Raw genomic sequence first — 12,176 nt, 5'->3', positions numbered from 1 at the left:
CTCTATCAGTAGCGCCATCGGTCCCAGAGCAGGCAGCAACCCTCCCCAGCACTTACAGATAATGGCAAGGAAGCAGGGAGCCTCTTTTTTTTTCTCTCCCTCCCTCATCCATTTCCTCCACTTCAAAGGAGAGTGTATTAGCTACCACAAGCTCCGCCCACAAAAAAGGGAAGTCAGTGCTTTGGTTGTTTTTAAACACTTTTTCTTTCTTAAAAATGTTTACGACAGTAAAGGTCGTACTATGTAACGGGGGACAGATGCCTTTGATGTATCCCCCTTTCATTTCTACCTCAAAACAAGGTTAAGGCATAAATTACTCGGCTTGGGCACCAGGCGTGCCTCTTGTCCTCGCGGCGCCGTCATTGGTGGTACCACTTGCTCCGAAGGCGGGCAGATCAAATATTTGCCACCGAAGGGTGTCCATGCACCGGCCGTATTCAGTGCATTCCAGAGAGGACCCCTCAGCAGCGCCGGCCGAACCCTTTTCCCGTGCGCGGGTGAATGGAAGGGAGAGATGGGAGGCTGTGTGTGCGTAGGGCGGGGGTGATACCGGGAGAGGAGGCTCCCCACCCTCACCCTCGCTCCTGCCCCGCCCCCAGGCCCGCGGGTGGCGGCTGGCTGCGCGGGAAGACCGAAGGGAATGCTGATCCATAGGGAACTGCGTCATCCACACGCTTCCGGATGTACTGGGAACAAAAGCGGCCGGTAGGGGAGGCAGCCGAGGGGGCGGGGCGGGCCCCGCGCGCTGTGGGGGAGTGTGGGTGACAGTGTGAGCAAATGAGGGTGCCTCCCCATCTCTGGGTGGGCGACCTGTATCCTGGGCCCCAGCTGCCTGCCCGTCACAGTCTCCACGTCCCAGAGCCTTTCTTCATCCCTGGCCAGCAGCTGTCATCATTAAGCCCTCGGGCTCCGGGGACCCATCTTCTGCTTGGAGAGGGGTTAGGCGTGACTCAGGAGCCATCAGCAGCGTGGGGGGTGGGTGAGGGGACAGTGCAGAATTCATCTGCCGTCCACTGGGTCCTACTGGAACTAGAGGCCAGGCGTGTGCAGAATGGGTCTGCATGTGCAGTCTTCCTCTCCAGGCTTCTTCTGAGGATGGGGATGATTAGGAATTCCTAGCACCTTAGTGGTGGGGGTAGCAAATGCCCCTGCAGAGCCTGGGGGAGGCTTTGGGGTGTGCCTTGGGAGGGGTCCCTTTATATACCTAGGGGTCTTTGTTGGAGGTGTCTTGGTTTCCCAGTAGGACAGTCCCTCTTAAATCTGGCTTGAGCTCCCTTTGAAGGGAGAGCAGGCTCCGTTTCTCAGATGAGGTCGAGTGCAAAGCGAGCTGGCATCCTCTCTGCCCCAGCTGGGTGGGGCCACCGGCCTGGGCCTGCGTACTGCCTGGACCTGGCCCCCATGGACTCGCGGCCTCCTCAGGAGCCTCACTCCAGCGCTTTGGAGGTAGGGTCCAGGCTGGGCTCCCTCCTGCGCTTGGCACTTTTAAAGAAGCCGAGCTGTGGGGAGGCAGAGGCAGACATCTCAGGAGTGGGTAGAGTGTTCAAAGCCTAGCTCCCCTTCCTGCTCTCTCTCTACTAACCCTCCTCAGGCGTTTCCCTCAGAGGGCTTCCAGAATGCCCCAGCTCAGGATGACAACCACCAGCACCCTCTGTCCCGCCCCAGCTCTATTGTGAGCCTCATGAGGCGTCACTTAATTGGTGAGGGAGCACTGGAACAGAGTGAACAGAGCCTGGGTCTGGAAGCAAGAAGCCATGCTGGGTGAAACGCTCTTCTCTGGGCCTCCTTCGCCTTGTCTGTAACAGGAGGAGGCTGGGACCAGGGCTTCTTAACCTGAGGTTCAGAGACAGTGAAGGGCTTTGGAGGCTTTGTTAACAGCCTGACTTTGTGGGAGACACTCTGGTTGTGTACACTGAGAGGAACTCGGGCTCTCCCCAGGTTCTCAAAGGGACCTACCAAAGGGTGGGAGCCACAGGTGGAGTGCCCTCTGGTGGCCAATTGGTCGGGGTGCTGCTCCCCACCTCCACCCCGTGGGGGGCCCTCACCTTCCACAGCGCCAGAACCAGCAGGGCCAGCAGTAGGAGGCCCCCCAGTGTGCTGCCCACAATGATCCAGATGGGGATCTGTGAGTCTTCTTGCTTGGAGATCTCAAACGTGATCTGCAAGGGGAAGAGGGAGGCCAGGTTCATGGCATTACTGTCCTGGGGCCTGGGTGGCAGCCTGGAGCAGGGCTGGGGCACAGGAGTCACCTGGCCCCTGGAGGGAGGGCTGCTTCCCTGTCCTCAGGGAAAGATGCTAGAAGGCCGGTGGGTGCCACCCAGCCTGCAGAGGCCTAGGAGCTCCCAGCCCCTGCCCGGTAGACACCTGGGGTGAGTGACCCAGGGGATCTGCCTCCTCTTTGAGACATTTTCTGCCTCTGGCCTTTTTTGTTGCTTCCTCATTATCTCCCAAACTTCTAAATGCTGGCATGTCCCATGGATCTGCCCTCGGGCTTTTCTTGATCTAGTCACTCCCTGGTGAGCTCAGGGCCCGTGGTATTTTGAGGGGCCCGCACAAATGATCTTACTTCTTTAAAATTAGAAGAAATAAATAATATAACCTTGCCTGGATTATATTTGTCTTTATATGTACACAATCATGAAATGCTCATTTAAAATAGTTTTTTTCACGGAGGAAGTGGCCCCAAAAGCGAAAGTGCCAGGGCCATGGACGTCCCAGTGCTGCCCTGGGCGAGGTCCGTCAGGGCTGGAACCATCCATCCTCTGACCACTCTCACGCCTCTACAGCCAACCTGGCCTCGGGGCTGAATCCTAGGCTCATATCTGACTGCCCGCTTGGTCTGCCTGGCGCTTTGAACAGGTCCCAAAACAAACTCTCGAACCTACTCCTCACCCTCAAATCTATTCCTTCAATCTCTTTTCCATCAAAGCAAATGGCACCCTCGTCCTTCCTTGCTGTTGCGCAGGCCAGGAACTCTGTATTTGTCTCACACCCCCATGGACTCCATCAGCAAAGTCTGTCTGTTTTACCTTTGAAACACCCAAAATGTGGCCCCTCCTCTCACTTCCAGGGCTACTCCCTGGGCCTGAGCACCCTCAGCGCCCGTCCGCAGACTGCAATAGCTGCCCAACTGCCTCCCTGCCCCTGCCTCAGCTCCCGCAGTCTGTTCCTGGTATAGCTCCCAAAGGGAGGCAGGTCTGTGCTCTGCTCAGCTCAGTGACTCCAGGTCTCCTTCCTCTCACTCAGAATGAAAAACAGGGTCCTTGCCCTGGCCCGCAGGGCCTGCGCTCCCCGGCCTGCTTCCCTCGCTGACTCCTCTCCCACTCCCTCTCGTTCCCTACTGCAGCCCCCCAGCCGCCTGGCCTCCAGCCTGCCAAGCACACCTGCTGAAGGGCCTTCGCATTGCTGTGCCCCCAGCTGGCATGGCTCGTAGTCTCTGTCAGATGTCACTTCACTGGAGAGGCTTCCCCTAACCTCCCTGAGTGACATAGCACCCCCTGAGTCTCCACCCTTCCGGGCTTGCCTTTTTTGCTCTTTTGGCAGACCTCAGACCCTGTATATACATTGTGTATACAGGGGTGGGCAAAACCTACTGCAAAACCTACAAAAAAACCTATCAAAAGATGTTCGTATGAAAAATAATATAATAATAAATAATAATACAAGAATAAACTGTGTTTTGTATTACAACTGTAAGCCTACTTTTGCCCACCCTGTATTTCTGTTAGTTGCCTTCCTTCCCACCTGGACTGTCAGGACGGCTGGGGCTTTATCGGGTTTGCTCACGGCCCTACCTTCAGTGCCAGGAATTGTGCCTGGGGCCGAAGGCGGTGGGGGTGGGGGTGTGTGTGTGTGGAGCGCTGTCAAAGTGTTGAATGACTGACTGACTGAGCCCCGGAGACAGCAAGGTAGAGTCCTGGCCTGGCCATCGAGTCACTATTCAACTTAAGCAAGTCACTGATGCCCCTCTGCCTTTCCTCACACAGCCTCAGTTCCCATGCCTGAAAAATGGGGGCGGTGGTACGTCCCTCACAGATAACACATGAAGTGTCCATTACAATGCTTGGCACGTAGTTAGGGCTCAACAGATCACAGGTCCCTTGCTGCCTTCCTGCCCCCGGCCCCTAGCACACAGCTGAGCCAACAGGGACTAACATCGGAGGTTGCTGGATTTCAGTAAGAGAAGTGAGGCACCCAGGAAGCATAAGGGGGAATTTTGGTGGGGGGGTGGAGTGGGAATGGAAGGAGGAGGAGAATTCATTTGAATTAGTGTGGAGGGTAGGCTAGTCTGTGTATGCATGTGGGTGCCTGTACCGTGCCTCTTCTCTCTTGGTCACCTGGGAAATTCTAACACATCTGTCAAGATTCAGTTCAAGTGAGCTCCCTCCAGAAAGCTCTCCTCAGTTTGACCACCTCTCACCACCCGCCCCCCTGGCCCCGCCCCCGGACCTCTCCTTGTTCCTTTGTCTGCCTGTTATCTTTGTATCCCCTAGGGGGCCAGAATCAACAAACACCAAATGAATGCATGAATGAATGATCAAAAAAAACCCACTCCTTGGGTGGGCCCCCTGCCTGCAGTCCTTGGGCTTTGTACCTGCCAGCCCTGTGCCTGGCACACCCACCGTGTTTGTGATGGGTGTTTGTGTATTTCCTTAAGAGGTGGCTTCCAGCCCATGCCTGCTTTGCTCTCCTTCGTTTCCTGGGGTGCGCCTGGGGCTTTACCCAGCATCTGGTGTCTAACGCTCACCTGGAGCCCAGGTTGGCAGTTTGGGGGCATGGCCAGTGGAGGGCAGCAGTGCCTCGTGCCTGAGATGCCTCTTTCTAGAGGACTGGACATTTCCTCAAGATCCAACTTCTCATTTTCCCAGGACAGCACGGCACAGAGCCCCACCCCTTTCCTAGACCCTGATTCAGCCATTTAGGTCTGTGACAGCCTGGCTTTACTCAATAGAAAAAATTTCAGTATCAAGACATCTTGCATCCCTGGGCCTTCACCAATTCAGTTCGCACCAGACATGTAAAGCACAGGTCACATGTATTTCATTGGATTTGAGGTGCGAATGGATGGGGAAGATAAGGGTAGGAAGGTCATTCTAGGCTGCCAGCCTGCCCAGGACACAGCGTCACTGCTGCTGGAGCCAATGAGCCACCCAGCAGCAGGCTGCCCCGGGCCCCAGTGTCCGCTTCCTGTGGTGTAAAATGAGCAGGTTCCCCTCCTTTCCTTGGCCCCTTTGGGGCTGTTGAGGTGCAGAGCCTGGGGTCCCTGAGGCACCGGGCAAATGCCTACTTATGGCAGCCTGTCCACTTTTGCTCCCAAAGGCCTATTTGTCTTGCTTTTTTTCTCCTCTGATGCTGCACTAACTGCTGGCAGGTCTGCCCATCTCTCTCCTACAGGAACACACAGCAGAGGGTGTAGGAAAACTGTAGGGGGTGGGGTCACCCCTTCCCAAGCTAGCCTGGCTCAGGCCCAGGTCTGCAGGGCTCACCTGGCGGCTGGGATCCTCCTCTCGGAAGATGAAAGGACTGTGGAACTGTCTCTGCAAGGCTGCGTTGACCGTGATTTTCATCAACTTGTACTTGAGCTGTATAATCAGAGGCCTTGTCAGAAGCGGGCCCCTCCCCAGGTGGGAGTCTCCCTGGCACCCACCTTCTTCCCGTTTTCCTGCCAGCCTAGCCCAGGTGCTGTACTTACTGCTTTTAGGGACCGCAGCCACAGGTTCCCCAGCAGATGGAAATTGACTTCCTGGTTGGGGGCCAGCCTCACGTTGCAGTGGATGGAGACTACATCAGAGTTGCTGTGATTCTGAAAAAGAAGGTGAGTCTTGGGGGTGAGCAACCAGGCTCTAGGGCAACAAGGAGGCAGACACCGAGCTATGACCTGAGAATGTGAGCAGGTGCTTGGGCCTCCAGGGAGATGGCTTAGCTGTGCTGCTAGATCAAGTGGGACTTTGTTTCTGGGAGTGGAGGAACAGAGGACAAGGGACAAGGAGAGAGGTGGAGGTGGGGGACGCATTGGCTAGGGGTGCCAGGAGGTGGCTGGAGGGCAAGGTGAGGATGGTACAGCCAATGCTGCGTTTGAAGTTGTGCATAATGGGTGTATTCCAGGAACAAAATTTTGGTTCAGCGTTAGGGAACCTATAAATGTCATTACCATACAAACAAATTAAAGGAAAAAATTAGATGATTACTATAACAAAGGCAGAAAAAGCATTTTAGGAAATCCAACTTCAGTTTATGATAAAAACTCTTGAGGAACTTCCAGAATCTGAATAAAAGGTATTTATAAAAAACCTATGGTGAGTATCATATTTAATAATAAAAAAATTAAAAACAATTCCTTTAAAATCAGGATCAACAAGACTCTTTATTTACCATAACCCTGGCGGTCCTAGCCAGAGCAATAAGACAAGAAAAACAATTTATATGGATTGAATGGTAAAGTTAAAGCTATTATTATCAGCAGATGATGTGTCTTAATGGAAAACCCAAACAAATCATCAAATAATTAGAAAGTATTGGGATAAAGTTATCTGTGTCACTCTTTTGCATCCATCTCAACCCTATCCAAACCCAAGTCTTCAATAAAAAGCACTACCTTTAAAAAATGCTTGTGTGAAGCACCTGTTTGGGAAAACCAAATAAAACAGCTGAGATTTTTGTCTGGGTAAGGAATAGAGAAAGCATACACCAAATACCTATCTGAGGATAGAGGCAGCTGTGAGAACTAAAACCTGGAAACCAGCAGGGGTCTGAGGGAGGGCTTTGGGAATTGGAGCTGAGCTGCCTTTCATTTCCAGGAGGCAGGGAGATCCCAGTTGATGTGGTCAATGTCTCTAATACAAGTCATGTATGTTCTGGCCCCCATAGTGAGGCTCCGTCTGGCTTCCTCCCCTTCCCTCTGTTTATCTGTATCCCATGGCTCTGTTAGGCTCAGGTGCAAGCCCACTAGCCACTGCCACCTTCTCCTCCGTCTTTTTTACTTTTTAACTGTCTTCATCCATTCTCCCACCCCCACTCCCTGCCTCTGGTTATGACCAATCTGTTCTGGGTATCTATAAGCTTATTTTTTTAAGATTCCACATATAAGTGAGATCATACAGTATTTGTCTTTCTCTGTTTGACGTACTTCACTCGCATAGTGCCCTCAAGCTACATCCATATTGTTGCACACGTCAAGATTTCCATCTTTTTTTTTATGCCAAATAATGGTCTATTGCATATATATATATATACCACAATTTCTTTATCCATTGACAGAAACCTAAGTATTTTCAATATATTGGTTGTAAATAATGCTGCAGTGAACATGAGGGTGCAGATATTTTTTGAATTTAGTGTTTCCATTTTCTCTCACTGTTCTTTTCCTGGAGTCGGTGTGCGCCTGTCGTCCATCTCTCTCCTACAGGAACACACGTATCACAGGCTTGCTCCCTGCCTTCTTAGGCACACAGTCTTGTGTCTCCTGAGAGATAATGAGTTCACTAAGGGCAAGAAGTATCTTTTCCTTATTCTGTTTTTCCTTGGTTTGAGGCTGGGCATATCAGTGCTCAACACACTCTTATTGACCGACTCTGGGCTAAGGAGAGAACTAGCCCCCGCAGCTCCGGAGGCAGCACTCTTCTTCCCCCATCCCCAGGGCCCTCGGTGTGGGGGCGCTCACCAGCTGTGGGGCATGACTCAAGTCTTCCTCCATCGGGGAACGCCGGTACTCAGTGCTGTTTCCCCAGACGTTACAGGAAGTGTTCACCTGCACGAGGAGTACACACAACTAGTTTCACAAGCATTCTGGCAAAATCAGCATCTGGAATGTTCCTTTCTCCTCCTCTTCCAGAGAAGGCCCAGCTGGGCCTGGTTTTGGCAGAAGGAGCTGGGGTCTGAGGACTTGGGACACACCTAGGGGTATGTATGCCTGTCTCCTTCCAGCCCCCTCCCCTCGGCCAGCTCCCAGAGGGCAGCAGTACCTGGTCTGTGAGGAAGTCCCTCAGCATCAGCAGGCGGTTGCCACCCCTGGTGGCGATGGGCACGGTGATCTTCATCATGACTCCGTGGACGGGGAACAGGCCCAGGTTTTGGATCTGCAGCCGAGAGGGACGAGTCCGTGCATCAGCAGCAGTTGGGGGAGGGGAGGTGGGGAACAAGGTCTGTAGGGGCCAAGCAGCCCCTGGGGGCTGTGATCCCCCAGCAGGGCTGGGAAAAAGGCCCCTTCCAGCCCCCTGGCATTTTCACTGTGGAAGCTTTGAGGCTCTGCCAAATCACTCTGGGGGCTGCAGGGATGCCGAAAGGGGTGGGCCCTTGTGAGCTGGGGACCAGTCAGTGGTGGGGGGCATGAGCCTGGCAAGCAAGGGTCACTTCCATTTTCAGTTCCTCTTGGCTCTGGGGGGTTTTGTTGCCTGGCACTGGCGGCCACCCTGGGGTTGGAGATGGTGACAGCCATTAATTTACTATAAGAGATAATCATTAATTAATGAAGGCTTTGAATAGTGTGCGATAGTTCACATTCCAGCTGTGACACATTTGGTATTAGAGCCACAGTGATAAAAAGGAGGACTCTGAAATCAGAAGGGCTGGGACTATAACTTGGGGCTGCTGCCACGCGTGAGCTGTGTGGCCTTGGGCAGATGCCTAAACCTCTCTTGGACAAGTCTTCCAGGTCTCAGTGAGCCTGGTGTGCAGTTTCCAGCTGTCCCTGCCCCCGGCCCTCACACGGCAGGTCGGGGTGGGGGAGACGGCAGGGCCCACTGTGGCAGACATTGCTAAGCTGCCTACTCAATCTCCTTCTCCTACCATCCTTAGCGACAGACACCAAGGCAAAAAGGCTCAGTTCCTAGGCTCCCTTACAGCTAAATCACAACGTTCTGGACAAAGTGGGAAAAGGCCAAGGAGTTCATTCCTGCTCTTTGTCTGGAATGAAAACATGATGGCTGGGCTGCAGCCATCTTGGACTGTGAGGTGGACTTGAGGTTGATAATTGCATGTTGAGGACAGTGACACATAAAGACAGGAGACCCAACCCTGGATGACTTTGTGAAACTGCCAGCTCTGGACTTCTTGTATGGGAGAGAATGAACCCTGTTGTGTTTAGATCACTGTTAAAAAAAAAAAAAAAAAAAAAAAAAAAGGAATGTCTTGACTGGCATGGTTCAGTGGGTTGGGCATCACTCCACAGACCAAAGGGTTGCTGGTTCAATTCCCAGTCAGGGCACATGCCTGGGTTGCGGGCCAGGCCCCTGGTGGGGGTGTTTGAGGCAAGTGATTGATGTTTCTCTCACACATTGATGTTTCTCTCCCCCTCTATTTCTCCCTTCCCCTCTTTCCAAAATAAATAAATAAATAAATAAATCTTTAAAAAATTAAAGATAATATTATATGCAGTCACACTTAATTTTCACTGATACGCTCTCCCAGTCTAGCCCTGGTATTTTCCCGATGTAGGCTGAGAGGCCCAGAGAGAGGAAGCGACCTGCCTAAAGTCATCCAGTGGGTGGGCGGCAGGGTTAAGGTGATCCTGAGCACTGGCAGTGATTTCAGATTCCTCCCCGCCTAAATGCGGGGTCTTCACCTCCTGGCCTTCGCCCTCTGCCAGGCTCCCCTCCAGTCTTACCTTGAAGATGCAGTGGAAAGGAGGCCCAATGCCATCATAACTCTCCAGTGAGCTATTGGGCTTGACCTCGTAGTGGCTCAGACTGCTGCTCCTGCAGGGACAGAGGACAGGGCCGCCGTGAGCTCACTCAGTGTTGGCTAGATGGATAAATGAATGAAAGAGGGTGTGGGCATGGGTCTGTCTCCCCCTAGACCACAAAAAAATAGGTTTCCTCTTGTGTCCATTGGGAGCGCTGTGTTGGGAAGGCGGGGCCCAGCAGGAATAAGTGCTGACAGCCATCAGCAATGTCTGCCAGGGGTGCCGGACGGGCACGAGCCAGAAGCGCCAGTTATTTGCCAGCCATGCCCTAGCCTCTCAGGCCAGGGGCATGGCCTCTTCTGGGCCCGAACTTGCCCACTGTGCCCCATTCCAGCCTCTAGCAGCAGTCATGAGAGAGCCTGAACTTGCTTCCTGTGTGTTTGCTCTTCTGCTCGGATGCCTCCGTCTGCCTGGGAGCTCTCCCAGGACAGACGGGGGCCAGTGGTGCACCCAGGGGGTGCGGGCAGTACGAGCGCCCTGTCCAGGGAGGGGCATTTTCTCACTCACATTGTTTAGAACTGCTGGGGAGAGGTGGTAATGAAAAGCAGAAGAACTTTGTAGGTTTTATTACTATTTTAAAATTCTCCACAGATCATGCCTTACTTATGGCCCGCACCTGGGGAGGACAGCGCCTGCTGCCCGGCCCTCCGCCTTTGTCCCTGCCGGGGCGGGGCGGCGGGGTGGGGGGGTCAGGTCCGCACCTCCTCCTTCCTCTGTTTTGATACCATCTCCCTACCGTGGATCAGGGAACTGCACCCTCTGACCCCCCAGGGACACACTTGGCTGCACCTCATAGTCCCTTAGCACTGGGCCCGGTTCCCGGGGCCGCTGACCCTATCAGGGCCCCCCAGAGTGTGTCCCATCTTAGGCCTTGCTCCTCCCATGCCTCCTCTGCCCCAGGGCCCTGAGGCCCCGCCCACCTGGTGAAGAGGATGTCGGCTTCATATTTGAGGTGGAAGCGCAGGAGGGCCGTGTTGTCTTCCTTGGTGCTCTCCTCCTCGTCGCTGTCACTGCAGGGAGAGCCAGGCAGCGCGGTGGGGAAGGAGCCTGCCCTCTCTCTGCCCAGCACCCCCAGCACGCGGACTGGCTCCCCGCATGGGGGCCTCGGTCAGACTGAGAAGGACCATCCTTGCCCCTCCAGGGCACAGGGGCACTAGAACAGGAGGGGAAGGGCTGGGGCATCCAGGGAACTGGTGACCTCAGCTTTTCTTTTTAGTATTGGTTGATAAAATTATATAGGCTTCAATTCTATAATTCATCATCTGTGTATTGTATTGTGGGCTTACCACCCCAGGTCAAGTCTTCTTCCATCGCCATGTATCCCCTTTATTCTCGTCTACCCCATGCTGCCTTTTCAAGTGCAGCACATCTGGGCTGGCGTGGGGCAGGAAAAGACTCGGGATGGAAGCTGGGAGGACCGTGCAGGCTTGGCCATTAATTTCAAGCCTTTCCAGCTGAGCCCCTTCCTGGGCCTGAGGGGCAAATCCTGTGCTGTGGGCCTGGAGGGAGGCGATGCCTTTGGGACAGAGGCTGCCTGCTCTGCCCAAGTGAGGGGGCGGCAGTGAGGCGTTCTCAGTGCAGCAGTGGATTTGTCCTTGAAGCGCAGCTCCGGAGCTGACAGGGTGGGGGCAGCTCCCACCGGTTGACTGAGGTGTTTTGCTGCCTTGAAAAGGCTGGAGAATGAACTTAGGAGACGTTTGGAGGGAGTTTTGTCAAATGTGCTGCCCTTTCCAGCACATGAATGAGCAGGGAAAATAATTTCAGACATAAAAAGGTACGATTTCCTCTTGTGACATACACTGAGTTGTATTCTCTTCAGGAGCCTTACCCCCCGAGGATAGGGGTTCAGTTAGAAAGGGGGCACTGGACACACACAGACACTGCAGTGTCTCTTCCCCGCACATGCCTGATTCACAAACACCCACAGCGGTGCAAAGATACCACTGTGCAAGCGCATTCATTTTCCTGTGAGAACAGGAAGAGCATGAGGGAGGTCTAAAGATATCAGTACATCTTACAAACTTTGCTTCACGTCAAATGAGAATTCCACCCAAACACACGATTTGTTTAACCGTGGCACAGGCTGGTCTGTGGGTCCCCACTGCTCCTTCCTGTGACCTCTGACTGAGCGTGTGTGAGTGTGTGAGTGCACATGTCCGCATGTGTTGGAATGCTGTTCGGTTTGCCTTCAGTGTTTATTTCTCAGCATGGGAAAGTTCTCAGGAGGGTTTTGGGCATTTACAAGGCTCCAGAGTTGGCAGATCCCTTCCCCTCTCCCTCCCTTCCCACACAGAGGTAGTTCTGAGAAAAAGAAGAGTGTTCACTACTGACACAGGGTGACGCACAGTGTCAACCTATAGCAAACTCCCTGGGAGGGAGACAGACAGACAGAGAAACAGACAGATCTACCTACATAGAGTAAGGGAAGCTCTTTTAAAAATGGAAACATTTCCAAAGGGAGAGAGGTGACCAGGAAAGAAAGAGCCCTGGACAAGGAGTA

The 12,176-nt window shown here is 53.4% G+C and overlaps 1 protein-coding gene across 1 annotated transcript in view; it reads right to left on the bottom strand.

Annotated features, from left to right (window-relative positions):
* Positions 1-1,424: 1,424 nt before the first annotated feature.
* The window catches only part of ITGA11 (integrin subunit alpha 11), a 113,086-nt gene continuing 102,334 nt past the window's right edge, over positions 1,425-12,176 (bottom strand). The window contains exons 23-30 of the mRNA XM_054564223.1: positions 10,597-10,686; positions 9,599-9,689; positions 7,959-8,072; positions 7,658-7,744; positions 5,690-5,800; positions 5,484-5,579; positions 2,043-2,156; positions 1,425-1,496 (exon numbers count right to left, since the gene is read on the bottom strand). Coding sequence (XP_054420198.1) covers positions 1,425-1,496; positions 2,043-2,156; positions 5,484-5,579; positions 5,690-5,800; positions 7,658-7,744; positions 7,959-8,072; positions 9,599-9,689; positions 10,597-10,686 — 775 coding nt within the window. The remainder of the gene's footprint in view (positions 1,497-2,042; positions 2,157-5,483; positions 5,580-5,689; positions 5,801-7,657; positions 7,745-7,958; positions 8,073-9,598; positions 9,690-10,596; positions 10,687-12,176) is intronic.

This window comes from Pteronotus mesoamericanus, unplaced genomic scaffold (genome assembly GCF_021234165.1).
Source record: "Pteronotus mesoamericanus isolate MK-2021 breed Mesoamerican mustached bat unplaced genomic scaffold, CSHL_Meso_final contig_164, whole genome shotgun sequence".
NCBI classification, from domain to species: domain Eukaryota; kingdom Metazoa; phylum Chordata; class Mammalia; order Chiroptera; family Mormoopidae; genus Pteronotus; species Pteronotus mesoamericanus.
Note: the sequence above shows the minus strand (reverse complement) of the source record. Positions and strands in the feature narration are given on the sequence as shown.